The 16,272-nt window shown below is 36.5% G+C and overlaps 1 protein-coding gene across 2 annotated transcripts in view; it reads left to right on the top strand.

Annotated features, from left to right (window-relative positions):
• ADCY8 (adenylate cyclase 8) overlaps positions 1-16,272 on the top strand; it is a 116,516-nt gene that overhangs the window by 61,950 nt on the left and 38,294 nt on the right. For both annotated transcript variants that reach the window (XM_030971180.1, XM_030971179.1), the window contains exons 6-7: positions 8,627-8,785; positions 12,823-13,093. In XM_030971180.1, the coding sequence (XP_030827040.1) occupies positions 8,627-8,785; positions 12,823-13,093 (430 nt within the window). The remainder of the gene's footprint in view (positions 1-8,626; positions 8,786-12,822; positions 13,094-16,272) is intronic.

The raw sequence follows: 16,272 nt of genomic DNA, 5'->3' as shown, positions 1-16,272 counted from the left end.
TCCTATAATCCCTTCAACAAAATTAAACCACAATAATAAACACAAAATAGGCAGCTTTGGCTATCCTTTAGCTTGGAAACTAGCTCATAGACAAACTCATAAGTACTGAGATTTTCCAGATGACCAAATTTTACCTGCTAAATTAGGTTCTTGTTTAAATTCACAAGCACTGGAAGTATTTTAATGAAGGAATGCATTCCCATCATGTAAATATAATTATGTTGCTGTTAGATTATTGTATTTTGATTCAATTACAATTAATAATAATCATATTTAAGCAGCCTGTGTGTAGAGCTTGTCCAATGAGTTACCATGACATTGGTTGACATCTAGTACTCCAAGAGAGGTTTTGTCCAGCTTTTAGAAATGTATGGGTTTTTACTGACACAATGTATCAATAAAAAAAAATTAGTGAGCTTATCATATTCAAATATTTTTCTATTGTCTTCCCTAAAATACTGTTCCTAACATGAGCATTCTCCCCTTCCCCTGGACATTTTGCTGTCCAATATCTTTGTCTGCTTCTTGTCTAGACCTCTTTGCCCCTTTTATCTGGGTCTGTCTCATGACATCCATCAGACACTTAATGCACACTGCAGCTGCATTACTGAGCTCTTAATAGAGACAGAATTTGACTAAAATTAATTAATGGAAAATGTAACTGAATAATGATTATGCAACAGTGATATCTAAGAAGGCTGGATTCAATTATGACAGGCTAAATGTTGAATAAAGTAATCAATACTTTGCTTCTGGAATCCCCACAGTGGAAGCAAAACATGAATTAGAAAACACAGAGATGAAAAAATCTACCAGCACTGTCAAAATTTTTTGGATACACACATCAAATCTTTGCATTTCCTTGGTAACACCACCAGCAGACAACCCATTGTAAACTCCTTTTCTTCAGACAGTAAATCTCTCTCCATCTCCTTACACATGTGGAAGTCTGTAATATCCTGTGCCTTTCAATGAACAGGGTCTTGAAGGCAGCAATCCAGTAGAAATATTGCTCTATTTTTAGTATCTTAAATGACAGCTACACTCAGTCAGAGCCGTGACACCAAAGTCCATCAGGACTTGGGTCATCCATCACAGACTACTTCAATTCAGATCACCCCCAATTTATTTGATAATCCCAGTATCTGATTTTCTGTCTATGCAATGAGGTTGGTTCTTCCCCCAGGCTTTTCTGTTCAGAGTCTTGTGTTGCTTATCTTAATGTGTGTTCACACAGTTCACAGGGAGGACCAATCCTGCCATGGAATATTAGAAATACTTCTGCCCACATTTCTGAGAGAATTTGGAGTTATCTACAGTCCATTAATTAAAATTAAAGAAGTAGATATATGTCTCATAGTTAAAATTTTAAAAATATCCTCTTTATAAGAGGGAGTTTTTTATCACATTGGTCCCCACAGAATTTTACCATATTTAAAACATTACAGAAATGACATTTTGATGATTAGAACATTTTTTATCTTCATCAGAATATTTCATAAAATAAATATTTTTTACATCAAAAATAATAGGGAGATGACCCAAGATATGCAAAACCATCATTCAGATTGGAGAGCTGCATTGAAGTTATACAGACAAACATTTCTGTCCATTGATATTGGTAATGTTGTACTGATCAGTAAAACCCTTCTGGTAAGGCAGCACCCAAAAAACCCCTGTGATCTCAGGATACCATGGCTGAATACTCCTATTGTCCTTGATGTCTCCATGGTCAAAGGGAATAGAACAAGAATGTCAGGTCCATTCATTACACAACATGTGAAATAAATCTACATGGACAGACTGTCTCACTAGGGACTTTTGAGTGTTTTCATACAGCTCGTATCCATACAGCTAAATTGTTAATATATTAATTGAGAGTCTACAATTTGATTTTAAGCTTGAGTCTTGTGGCTCCTCTTTTTGCAGATGAAAGGAACTGGTTAGAACTCAACAAAATAATTCAAGATCCTTATTTTCTCTGTAATGTTTTTTTTTGCATCACCATGCTTTGTTAAAAATCCCACAAAAGAAGCACTATAAATGTTATTCCAATCTGTCTTCTTGTTCTTTGCTCCCTTAACTGTTGAGAACAATTGATGGGTGACTTTTAACCACAGGAAGATGCCATGGAATCTGATATTTACTCCAAAGTAAGGTGGTTTTGCTCCACCACATTTAGGCAAGAGAAAAAATCTGTACTCCGTCTGTGCTGCAAAACCCAAAGATCTGTAAATTCTGTTTATCTGCAGCTGGAAATGTGAATCAAAGTAAAAAGGACAAGCTCTTCACAAGGAGTTATTTTGTTCGGCTGGTTTTCACATCTTTTCATGTGCAGCAATAACTCTCATTTTGTTGAATTTTATTGTACCAATGCCTGTCTGTACTGACTGTTGATGGAAAGGGGATTCCAGTGGAATGTTTAGTCGTGAGATGATAAAGTTTTAGCAGTTATCATTTCAGATAATTCATTTTAACAATTATCACCCCAGCTAAGTGGCTGTCAGGAATAACACCACCTTCTCAAATGTCCTTATTCCTAAAATCTCTGTGACTGGGAGTAGAGGGGAAGGGAGATTGTGTGAGACTCAGCTCCTCTAGGACTCATTTGCATATTATAATGATGGAAATGGCACAATATATATAACAGTGGAAATTCAAGCAAACCCTTGTGCTGGTATATTTGTTTGGTGAATCAAAGAGCCCTGAGTCATTTCATTTGTTGGATCATTTCCCACTAAAAGCCATCTGAAAGAGTAACTATTATGACAGAATAAATGGTCCCAGCATGCAATATAGGCTAAACTCCAGAAATTAGATAACAGCTTGTCTTCATTAAAAGTCTGTAATTAAGTACTAATATTAAGGCAAATTCATGAGAGAGGGAAAAAAAAAAGGAAAACTAAAAAAACCCAAAAAAATACACAACCAAAAAAACCTCAGCTGTTTCAGATAACTGACTGTCCTGGCAGGTTTCCTGCTTTTAGCATGAAAAAACTGCTTTTATCATAATCTGTTGAATATTAACAAAAATCATGAAGTGATCAATTTTCCTGTTACAGAAGTAACTCAGGCAGTAAAAGAGACAGAAATTGTTTTCATATTCCATTATTTATAAATTGTTTAAGTAATTATATAATAATATCATTCATCCAGTTCTGGATTCCTTCCATAGATTTTTTCTCCTATGATCTACAAGGCTCTTCCTATGATGCAATGATCTCTGATTCACAGAAGAGAGGATGTATTCACAACCCCAAATCTAAGGCTTAACTTCATTTCTGTGTGGTGGTGGAAAGGGATATTGTGACATATTCACAAGTTCAACCAGCACTTTTTAAGTTCTAAGATTGAATATAAGTTTCTCACTGAGATTTCATCATATTGTCACCTCCACATGTCCGGTTCAGCCACTGACTGAATGGAGAGAACATCAGAAGCGATTTTTTCCCTGTTTTTGCTGTTGGATGATGATATGAACTAAATCAGGTTGAGATGAATGAGTTCATGCGCTTCTGTGATCTCTTTCCTTTGAATGCACCATGAAACACAGTCAAGGCCATGTTGAAAAAATGACATAGGACTGTGTGTATATGCATATACATTTATATGTATATGTATATGAGTATATATATTTTTATAACATACTTTTCAAATCAAAAAGCAAACTTCTAATGTTATTGTGTGTGGTCCCTTGTACTGTATTATTTTCCTGCTTCTCAGAGCAGATTGACTTAAGAGGAATGCAGCAGTATTAACTCTGCCCATGTAGTTACAGTTTCTGTCTGAACTCAGAGCAAGTCATATTAGTGATAATATGAAGCTTCTCCAGGTAATAGTTTTGCCTACATTAAATTACAGTTCTAAATCCAAGGTAAACTCATCCTAGTGCTATTTTAAATTGGCTCCTTGGGAAAATATCTACATTAAATTGTAAATTCAACTTGTACAAATTTCACCTATGAAGTGTTACATCCCACAGGTCACATTGCCTGCACTGTACCATTCAAAGTGTTCAGTAGTTTAGCGAATCCTAATATCTAGCTTTTCTAAAATCATGGATATCTACTTCATGACACAGTTCCCAGAGTCACACTGAAAAGATCACTTACCTCACTTCATCTTCTATCCTGTCATGTCAGCACCAAAAAGCATTTGAATTCCTTCAGGAAAATTCCATAATTTTGTTGAGTCCAACCAAAATGTTCCCTAACTTTACCTTATGACTAAAGGACATTTCAGTTAGTAGGAGAGACAGGAGATCACCTGTCCATCCTTCTGCTCTCAGCAGAGTCAGCTAAAACCCTTATTTACTTCAACCAGAATACATGGACTTTCATATTTCACCTGCACAAGGATGATAATGACCATGTCTTGATGGATAAATTGAACAATCCCAGAGAATTTTAGCCATCACTGGGAAAAAGTGGAACAGACTGGCCAACTCCACTCTTCTGAAGTAATTTTGCTTCCAAAACCAGACAGTTGAATTCAAATTACCTACTATAAATGGTCTGGAACAGGATGTGAAAGGGCTTGTTGAGAATGAAAAAGCATTCTGGATTGTTTTAAGAATCTCAAAGCATAGTCATAACCTTGCACAATTGAATTGGCCAGCACAGAAGCAGCCTGTGTGTCACTCTCAATCTTCAGGGCCTGAATTCCAGGGTACTCAGATTTTTGACAGCTACAGAAAAGGCTGAAAAGCTAATTTCTGACTTTTGGCTCACCTTCATGCAAATAAGAAAGGTTTCAGTTAACACCATAAAAATCAAATACCCATCAAAGAATGCTGACCAGGAGGAAATGCCAAGATCCAATTAAAATCATTGCAATTTTTTATCTGTGGCTAGACTGAAATGAGATGAATGGCAAAAATAACACCAGTCACAGTTACCTCATCCTGGATAAGATATCAAAGCACTTGTGAGGCAGAGGGCTGCTTTATAGATCATCAATAATGCATCTTTGTGTGTGCACTTTGTCAATGTATCTGCAGAAAGCCTGTAAAGTAGTTGAAGAAAAGACTTTCTTTTTAATTAGAAGGTTCATTGACAGTTGAATCAATTTAATAGAGAGAACTAGATGTGGAATACCAGAGATTTTGCAAAATGGACTCTTAATTTTTTTCTCTACATTTTTTATCTAGTACATGCTATTATTTCTGACAATTATTTTTTCTCAATATGTTAGAGCTTTCACTATTGATGAAGGTGATCCGGGCTTTGTTATTTCAGGCTTTGTTTTTTCTTATACCTGTATGTAAACAAGACCTCCTAAAGTATGTGCTAGTCTGGCTGCTAGAGATTAGATTTGACCATGATTAAGTCCCCTTCTTTACATAATTCAGAAATCTTTTTCAGCCCACATCACTCCCAATTTTAAATAAAAAAGAATAACTCCATGACTTCTTACACACTAACAAATCACCTCACTTTTAAATTTTTTTACTCTTGCAGAGAAATTTTTAAATAAAGTAAACCATTTATTCTTTGTTCAATTTAATATCTTACAACAAAAACTTTTATGTAGACTATTGTTTTCACAATGGGTTATCAGTAGTTCTCCTTTCAGTCTTGTGTTGCAAATAATAAAGTAATTTGAATGAGAGTAGATCACTCTTGTTCTTTGATTCATGTCCTGGAGAGGGCTATTTAAATATATTTCAGACTGCCTGTTACTTCATGCAATCGAGTCCCCTTCTGCAGTTATTTTCCCACCTATCCACACAGGAGCACATTGTTGTGCATGCCGAGAGGATGCAAAGACAGAGCCCTTCATGTGCACCAGCACTGCAGCAGACAAAGAAACAGAATGTCCTCAGCCAAAGGGTGCAGGCAGGAGGCCAAATCCACTCTGACTGATGAGGAGGAGCTGAGATCAAATATCACCTGAGCAGCACATAAAGAGTTGCTGGGAGACTGTGAGAGACAGATAAGGCAAGGGGGAGAGGACCTTGTTTAGTGTCTGCAGTGCACTGCAGGAGGTGGTGTGGACAGCACAGCTGTGTGAGGTTTAGGACAAATGCAGAAGTCCTGTGTGGCTGATGGGGAATGCCAAAGCCTTCTCAGGCCATCTCCACATTTTATAACAAAGGAAAAGTTAACTCCAGGACTCCTTAGTGACCACTCTGGAAATAGAGGGGCACATTGCTCAGTTGCACCTTTGTTTGTACCTGGTCTCTCCAGGGATACCTGTATGTGTTAGTTCTCATATAAGATACAAATATCAGACCACAATTTACAGTATTTAAAAAGAATAGAATAGAATAGAATAGAATAGAATAGAATAGAATAGAATAGAATAGAATAGAATAGAATAGAATAGAATAGAATAGAATAGAATAGAATAGAAAGCTATTTTAGTTGGAAGGGGCCTACAGTGACCATCCAGCCCAGCTGCCTGCCAATTCAAAGGTCACCAAAGTTAAAGCATGTTAAGGGCATTGTCCGAATGCATCTTGATCATGGGCTTGGGGCATCAATGAAGCCTGTTTCACTGTTTGGCCACAGTCATGGTGAAGAAATGCTCCCTAATGTCCAAGCTGAACATTCACTGATGGAGCTTTGAGTTACTCCCATACTTTCAGTCACTGGATCCCAGGGAGAAGAGCTCAGCATCTCCTTCTCCCCTTCCCCTCCTCAGGAAGCTGTTAGAGAGCAATGAGGTAACCCCTCAGCCTCCTCTTCTCTAAACTAGACAAACCTAGAGCCTTCAGCTGCTCATCACAGGACATGACAGTTGGTAAAATAGAAATTAAATTGGTAAAATAGCATGTGTGTCTATATATGTATAGAGAAAGACTACATAAATGGATAGAGTCTATTAAAACATTTTATTAAACTTAAGCCCTTCTTATTGATTGTATTTTTCAATGAAAAGCTTTTAGTTCAATTATTTCTCTAAATACAATTATCTTTTATTTCAAGATAAGAAAGTCAAATGTAAAATGAGAAATAATTATCTTAGTCTGAGCAGAAGGAAAAGGCAGAGTGGGGAAACAGTCATGAGAGGGGTTGTGTGATAATTCCTCTGACAGCTACGAGTATCAGTTTAGATATTTCTGTAGCATGTAAAAATTATCCAAAACAGATTAAAATCTCAGTGGTCTCACTTCTATTAGTTGCTCTCACAACACATAAAGTGCTTCAATGTGGAGGAAGCATATCCTATCTTCCAGGGACTGGTAATTTTTTGTATAATTATGATATTTCAAGCTTTCTTGCTTGCATACAATGAAGAAATTTGTAAATTAAAACTATAAGATTTAAGTATAAGAACATAGATAAATCCCTTTTTTTCTTTGTTTATTATTTTATGATTTAGTATTTTAAACCTTTTTCTCTTAGCTGAAATATGTTGGCTTCCTGATTTGATTAACAGGTCTTGTAGGCAAACTACTGCACTGAGACTTATCATTTGCCTGCCTTTCTCCAACTTTTCCTAATATGAAGGGAAGAGAAATGATGAATTCTTTATTTTCAATTTTTCACATTTTTGTGCAACTAGTTTTCATTTTAGAACCTCGGTTTTGGTTTGTTTTTTTTGGTTTTGTTTTCCCTTACAAGCTGAGCTGGTGCTCCGTTGCCACAATGAAAGCCCAAGTATTGCATGCAGAAAGCAATTTACCCTTTTCTCCTTTACAGAGGATCTGTCAAGGTCATTACTGATGCATCTGAGGCAAGGGTAGTTTACTTCAGAGCAGTGAAATAGAGCTGTTTATTCTTTCCCTGCTCTGTAGTGTGATCTTGCTGTGCTTCTATTGACTTAAGTGACTGTAGAGATGAGGCTCTTTACAGACACACAGCAGGTTTGTAGACCAGCAGTAGCAATGTGCTTTTCCTATCCTGAACACACAATTTAAAGATTAATGAACACAAGCTCTAAGACTATTTCTGGTGCAAACAGTTATTGTCACACAAACAGAACTAGAAAAGCAGTCTCTTAACAAATATGCTCAGATTTTGTTTATTTTTGAGAGGTGAAATGGTCACCACCACCCCATGGAATGGAAAAACAGATTTTAAACTCACGTGGCTGTCATGACAGAACAAATGGTGTTCTGACCAAATCTAATGAAAATAATCATTTGACAAAAAGTAACTCTGGAAAATCACAGTCAATAAAATAACACTTTTTAAAAAATTGAAAATAAGGAAAAAATACACAAGAATATAAAAGAATAGACAGGTTTGATTAAAATAGTTCCTGTTTCTGAACTGTCTACATTGTTTCTGACTGTTCCATACTGTTCCAACAGTTCTGTACTGTTCCTGAACCTTTTATAATGTACCAAGCTAAAGCACTCAATAAGTCCAATGAAATATTTTCACTCAGACATCTTTTTCTCTATCTTTCCTTGTCTGTCTGATTGAAATAAGAAGAGTGCCACTGAGCCATGCATGCAATTAAGTGCTTAACGATAACCTGGCTTTTAGAATAATTTTATCACTACTTCTACCTTTGCTATTTAGAAAGTTCTCTCTTCATTTTACAGGCTAGACTGCACTTTGCAGCTAATTGACATCATATTTTACATCATACCCTTTTTAAAATGATATGGAAAATTGTGGCATATATTTTCCTAAGTCATTTTTTGTCTTTCTTTGTGTGTTTTGTTTAACAGATATGTCAGATCAAGAACAAAGCATGACATTGACATGAGAATAGGGATTCATTCTGGATCAGTTCTGTGTGGAGTGCTGGGCCTGAGAAAGTGGCAGTTTGATGTCTGGTCATGGGACGTGGATATTGCAAACAAACTCGAGTCAGGTGGAATTCCTGGGTAAGGCAAAGTGTATTTCCCACAGTCAGAAAACATTGCCAGCACATTGCACTGTTAACCTCGCCAAGTGATTAACTGTTTTATACCATTTCATCAACTATGACCTTTTTTTTTTTTGCTATTTTGCAGTTGGCAAGGATTAGTGAGGCTATAGCCAAAAATTGTAGAAATGGTCTGCTTGTAGAGCCATTTGAAAAGACAAGACAAAAATATTTATTTTTCTTTGTTACGCTTGATTTTCTCAAAAAGATCAATTTTTACAAAACAAAGATCAATTAAAAAAAAGAAACTTTTGTTTTCAGCCCTCACAGTTCTACAGTTCTCAGAGGTAGCTCAAATTTCCCAGTTAGATGTTGAACATTCATGAGATTTTCGAGGCTTCATTTCTCACCTTTTTCATTCAAATGATACTGTGAGGTACAAAGCTATAATTTGTTCTATTTTATAATGCACAAACTGTGGGAAGAATTATATGTTCATGGGTCAATAGTCTAATAGCAAGTTGTTATGAACAGCAGGATCTCTGTTAATATAATTTGTCAAAATAATTTAATGCTTTAGTAGATGTTTCGAGATATTTATCTTAATCTGTCTATATGTGAAAATGTATGGTTTTCCACTAAAAAAAGCCTAGTTTCTTTCTGTATCTGAGTGGCTGATGTGGCTGATTCACCTGAAAACTGAATGTTATTTCTGCTTGATATAGCCTATATATCCTGCTAGTTTGGAAGCTACAAATCCTAGATTTGAACAGTCGTGATTGCAGGAGTCTTCTGTTCACTTTCAGTTCCACCTGCCATTGATGAAAGATGTAGAAAAGATCACCTAGACAATTCCAATTTTAGCCATAGAATTTGGAAGCAATAGCAGCAGACATCTTTATGTGGAAAAAAATCTAAATGGTGCTGTCACCTTGACTGACAGAGATTTTAAGTCATCAAAACTGAGTCATGTGCTGTCCTCCCTACACACACATCAGGATCTGTCAGAGCTGTCATGTTCCCAGGAAATTGGAAGGAAATTTGCTTCATATACTGCAAATGCAGGCCCCTTTCACATTTCTACATAATAAACCTTTATTCTAATCTATATTCTTGGAATTAGCAGAAAATGAAATTTTGCATGCTTTGAGAACAACTTCTGTACTCTGCATATGTCACCCGTGTGTTAAAATTTCAGAAAAAATTTCATTGTCTGCTGCTTATCCCACGTGATAGCCCAGATGACTAAGAGGATGCTTTCTTCATATGAGCAAATTGATCATCTGAGTTTCGCCACTCACACCTGCAAAAAGCAGAGTCTATTGCTGTTAATATGTGCAAGTCGTATGGCTATTAATGAATAACCCAGAAAATACACAGATAAAATGCTGCAGATAAAATGCTGTAGATAAAATGCCTGGCAGGTTTTCAGTCTGTCAGAGCAGAGTGATTTCCTGGATACCAGTGTGCCAGCAGAACAAAGCCTGTATGTGACAGCAATGAACCTAGTCCCTCAGAATAGTGATTTACATCAGAGTTTCCTAGTGTGCAGAGCAGATTTAATAGATCAGTTAAATTCATTTCAGCCTCTCCTTACTTCTCCTGCCACAAGTATTTAAATCCCCCTACTTATTGTAATAGTGAGGTCATTCCCTTTCCTAGAGCAGCTTCACCAGGGTTATGAGCAGTCCTGCTCTCAGGGTGTAAAACAAGAGCAAAGATGAACTGCAGCATTTTCCTGAGGGATTAGTGGAGAAAGGAGCTGAGGATGGGAAATGTCCTTTTACCCAGCCTGAGAGCAGGAAAGAAGGGGCTCAGCTCTTCCCCTGAATGCCTGTGTGTGCCCCTGAGCCCCATCCACCTCGGGAGATGCAGGGAGAGATTGCACCTGACAGAAGGAGCATGAACCAGCAGACCAGCTGCCATGGGGAAGGCTCTTAGGAGCACTGAGAAAAAATGGCAATTTCTGGTTTTCTGAGAGTAAAAAATGTGTCCGCAGCACCTGAGAAGGAAATCTTGTGATCTTGTAGTCAGTGACATTCTTCTGCCAGGATTCCATTATCTAATAGTTTTTATTTAGTGTATGTGGTTATTACTCTGCAGTACTGAACTGCATAAATCCTAGGTAATAATTAATTTTCAATGATGTCTCAATGACAGGTATCATCTAACACTGCAGGCCTGACACACTTTCAAGAGTAAGTCAGGCAATATTTTTTATTTCAGCCATCAAGTTCCCAATGTACTGTATTTGTAGAAGATTAAAAGATATGTCTCCACGTTTTAAGTTTTTTTAAGCAAGCAGAACAAAATGTAAATCCAGAAAATACTTATAATCTGCCAACTATTTATTAATATTTGGCCCACTTAAGGATATCACATTAATAGCTATCGCCATACTCTGGTAAAGCTGTTATCATATCCATCACAAAATCCATATTTCAAGACCTTATTTCCCCTTATTTCCTAAATTATATTAGTTGAATCTAAAGAGAGAGATAGTCACCTTGGCAACTGGTGTATCACTTTCTCTTTCCTTTTTCTTTTTTTCTTTAGTTTTAGGTTAGTACTTTACTTAAATCAATTTAGCCTTTTTGGATTTCTTAGGACTAGGAAACTCATCATCTTTCTGAGAGGTCACATGCTTTGCTGTTTCAGTCCTGGCCAAAAGTTGCTTATATTTGAGAAACATTTTTACTGGTTTTATAATGAGTTTTACAGATTTTTCACTACAAAATACTACTAATCTCTGTGATCATTATAACAGCATGACTTTAGACAGAGAAAGTTGTAAAAACCTGGGAAAGAAGCAGAGAAGTTGAGGCAGCTTAAAAATGTCTGGGATACAAATTATTGATCTTTTAAATAGATGTTGATATTGAATGCTCCACATGCACAGTTTGTGCCAAGTTGTGATACTCCTGGACACTTCACACTGCTTAAACACAACCAGCACTTTATTTTCTAGCAATGCATACACATCATATATGCCCTTATAGTCTTTTATTCCATCAAAGTATTATGCAGTTCAATTCTGTATTGGCATATCCTTTGAGTTACAGAATGAATTTCCCAAGGGACATGCTAGGACCATTTCCTTCACGGGAGAAAGACAAATTGTGGTGCCTGAGAAAAGCAATGTAGCATGTGTCATCAAGAAAGGATCAAGAATTTCAGCTCACTCTGAATATTAGGGATCTGTATGCAAGTCTGTCTTTCAGAAAGTGAAATACACCCAAAATTTAAAAAATAAGCTGGTTTAAAGTCACTACAAGTCTTTTCTTTGGGCCAGATAAATGCCTAATGAACAACTCTTGCTGCATTGTAGAATATAGCATAGCTGACCATGTTGATGGGCTCTAGAGGTGTCTGCAATTCTCCTACATGTAGGAACTTGAAGATTCCTTAAAAATAGTTTGGCTGGAAGACATCCAAATTCCTATCATGCCACTGTAAAATTTGAGCTCTTTTGCATATAATCTCTTAAATTCAAATTCACTTTGGCCAAAGTTTATTGAACTCTTTGCCTGGTCTTAATAGAACACATTATGTTGCTTTCCCTTGCATAGTTCTCCTATTTCCCTAACTCACTTCAGGTGCAATCAGACCACTAATTTCAAATGTTTAAGCTACCTCAGGAAACTGAAGGAAATTAAAGACCTTCACATAAACTTCTCCAGTGCCTACCATTTATTCTTCTCTCAACATACTTCCCTGAAGTACAATTTTCTTTCACTCAGAATAGCATTTTACTCGGGAAGGTCTCCCATTAAACTATCAACTATGAGCAAAGGTATCAGGTGTGAATGTCAAAGTGTTTTTCCTGTGACAGGACTTTGTGCATTAATGACATCTGATTGATGTAAACATATTTTGAGATTATTTGACTACAAATAAAGCTCATGTTTTTAAATGCACCACTTAATTTTCGTTGTTTGCAATAAAAAACCTTGTATTTATCCATTATGTTAAACAATATACAGTTCAAAACCTCCTTCTAACCTATGTATAGTAGAGCACAATCAGTATTTGCTACTACTTATTTCACTTATGCAGGAGGATTCACATCTCCAAAGCCACTCTGGACTGCCTGAATGGGGATTATAAAGTTGAAGAAGGGCACGGCAAAGAGCGCAATGAATTCCTGAGGAAACATAACATTGAGACTTATTTAATTAAACAACCTGAGGAGAGTCTGTTGACTTTACCTGAAGATATTGTGAAAGAGGCTGTCAGCTCCTCTGACAGGAGAAACAGTGGAGCTACGTTTACCGAGGGATCCTGGAGCCCTGAACTTCCATTTGATAACATAGTGGGAAAACAAAACGTAAGTCAAACTTCCTTTAATGTCACTGAGATGAATGCATGATTGAGTGCACTTCAACAATGGAGGCCTCAGAGGAGACAACTTCATCTTTAACCTTTATTCTAACATGTACTGTAACAGCAGAGGATTGAACAAATTGTTTCAAGGCAGGAAAATCATGTCTCTAAACTGGGAAAATGCCAGTGAAGCAGAGATTTTGGATTCATTGTTTTTTTTCTTTTTCCCAACTGAAATTAAATGCTGCATGCCTTAGTTTTAATTGAACCACCCCACAAAGTAATTAAAAATAAATCTAATGTTACTAAACTAGTTGGAATATTCTAGTGAGAGTGTTTATCTCATTGCATAGCTTCAATGTGGGGCCATCAAATTAAAGGGATGAGGGAAAGGGCATTTTCCCAGAGGAAAACACATAAATTAGTTTATTAATATATGAGGGAAGGACAAAAAAAATCACTTTGTGAAATCAGGTTCTTAATTTCTTGCTTTTTTAACAAAAAATATTAAAAACTCATACTCTAAGGTACAATTAAAGTTCACTAGCAGATGATTTAGACTCTAAGGACATCTGTAGCTCAATAGAAATATGAGATAATAGCAACTTCTCCTGATCAGATATTTTCCAAAAGCACTGTATGGCTGATTGCCAGCAACCTGGGAACCAACAATTCTTGTATGGTAAAAAAAAGAGAAATCATTATTGTTTAGAGGAATTAAAGATGGAATGGTTAAAATACCCTCAGACTCCACTCTTCTCACTGCACTTGGAGGATTGATGAGTCTTTATGACGCAAGGTCAGCTGAAGTTTTCTTTCATTTTCTTAGAGGGATCTGTAATGACATGATAGATCCTCTCTTCTGCTGCACATCCTTACTCCTACTTGTCTGAACCGTCTGTTGAACCTTAAGCATTGTTGTGTGGAGGTCTTGCTTTTGTCAACCGTCTTCTGCTTCTTACAAATGTGCTCAGAAGTGATAAAATCTCACAATCAGTCAGCCCACAGCAGTGTCTTCATCTCTTCAAACAGAATTGGAGCATGGCACAGTTTGCTGTTATATAAAACACCTGTTTTATAAGTGTTCTGTACATCTGTGCATCTGCATGTACACTGCCTTACAGTATTCTCTGTATTTTTGTTGACCTGTCTCTATATTGTCATTTCATCAGGAATAGAGATATGGGTGCATGCTGCTGTGGATATCCTGTGTTCTCTCTCTATTTCTTTCCCTTTAATATATTCCAATTTCTGTAGTCCAAAAAAATCTGTGTAGAGTAGGCTTTCATTTTCTGGTCATTTTCTCAGTGAAACCTGACCTTGGTGCTAACAAAGACAAATAAAAAAATAAAGGATTAGTGGGTTTATCCAATTATTGATCAGCTCCTAGTACTAGTAAAAAGGACTTGAAAGTAATTGAAATAGTCATAGCTTAACAGCTTCTTTAAAACATTTTTTTCTTATGGCAATAAACAATCTACTTTTAGAACAGTTTGTCACAGGTTTTTTTAAAGAATTTGAAGTGGTGTTGGGAAAAGCTGTAATTTTATATAACACAGTTTAACAATAAGCCTTTTGGTGGAGACAGGATTTTAAAAATCTGCTATTCCATGTATGATTCAATTATTATGTAATTTTTAATTTACAGTTGAGACAATAGGCAGTATTGCTCATAAATAATGTATTTTTTCTAAAAAATTCAGATGATATATTTAAATTATACTAGGATGTAGTAGCATTTTCCAGAGGTGTGTCAGTCTTGGACAGAAAAAGCATTTAATAACACTAATTAAACAACTTAAAGGTCACTGTCAGCAGCAGGCTTTGAGAATCGTAGAAGCAGCAACCCAGCAGTGAATCACTCTGTATGTTTGAATATTTGCCAAGAGAATTTAAATTATTTCTTTACCAAATATAAATTACAACAAAATTTGAGCAATTGATCACATGTATCTTAACTCAAGTTATGTTAGGAAGAATGTGAAAAGAAATCTCTGGAGTGTTCTTAAGCCAAACTCAAATTTATCCCAACACACACTCATTACCTTGAACTGATGTTCTATGAACAGCCTGAATCAGTGAATTGTAGATGTAGGCACTGCCCCTTTTTATGTAGGCAGTCACAGATATTAGCAAAAACTACACCTACAGCCCCAGTATCACTATGTGCCCTTGCACTGATTGTGAGGTAAGCCAAGGGTGGAAGTTCTTGTCTGAAATTTAGCCAAGAACTTGCATGGAGGTTTCTGTTATTCAAACAATTGTCTGGGCTTCTTACTTAAAACAAAGAAAATTGGACAGAAGTTATTTTATTTCAAGAGAGAAAAGGCCTCCTCCTCTAGAATGAATTAATGGCAGTTTAAGTTGGATTTCTTCCATGTACCTTAGAAAAGGACTATCTGAAAGCATAACATGGTCACTGGATGTGCTGGTGGAGGCACCTGATAGGCCTGTCAGGATGTGAATTGGGAAAAACAGCGTATTAAAATGTCTGTCTTCTATAGGTGTACCTTGGTAGTGGTTGCAGTAAAGCTTAACAGTGAGCATAGAAATTATACTAAAAGACTGCCAAGATGACAGACAAATCTAAAGAAAAGGGTGGAAATCAGTTCAAAGTCAAGTTATCTGTGTGTTACAGCAGCCCCATTGTTATTATTGTTGTCATTTCTGAGCTGAGCTGCCCCAGCACTGCCCAGCTGTCCTCACCACTGACCAGTGGTACCATGGTGTCCCCGTGTCTTGTGCCACACCTTCGGGCTCCTGACTATTGTCCAGTCCCCAGAACATCTCTGCTGACCACAGCTTCATATGATTGTGCAACTGAAAGTATCTGGAGTGTGTATTGGAAGAAATAGAAGTTTAGACACTGAGCATGTAGACACTAAACTTGTACACACCCTCATTTAGGTGTCTTCCTCTTGAGTTAAATCCTATCTGCAACCTGTCTTTTTGAGCATATGACCTTTTATTTTCCTATTTCCTTCCAAAGCATGATGCTTGCGGTATGAAAAAAATAATTTGAAACCTTCCTAAGATTTTCTTAATGTCACAGATTAAAAATTTCCCTTCTTGTTGAGAGCTGTGTGCCTGGACTTTTTTGCAGGAAAACTTCCCAGAAAGGCAGTAAAATGTAATCTAAGCTACCTTTTAAAGTCTCTATAAAATTTGTATAAAGTTGGAGGT

The sequence above is a fragment of the Camarhynchus parvulus genome, chromosome 2, assembly GCF_901933205.1.
Source record: "Camarhynchus parvulus chromosome 2, STF_HiC, whole genome shotgun sequence".
NCBI classification, from domain to species: domain Eukaryota; kingdom Metazoa; phylum Chordata; class Aves; order Passeriformes; family Thraupidae; genus Camarhynchus; species Camarhynchus parvulus.
This window is presented reverse-complemented; position numbering and strand designations above follow the sequence as displayed.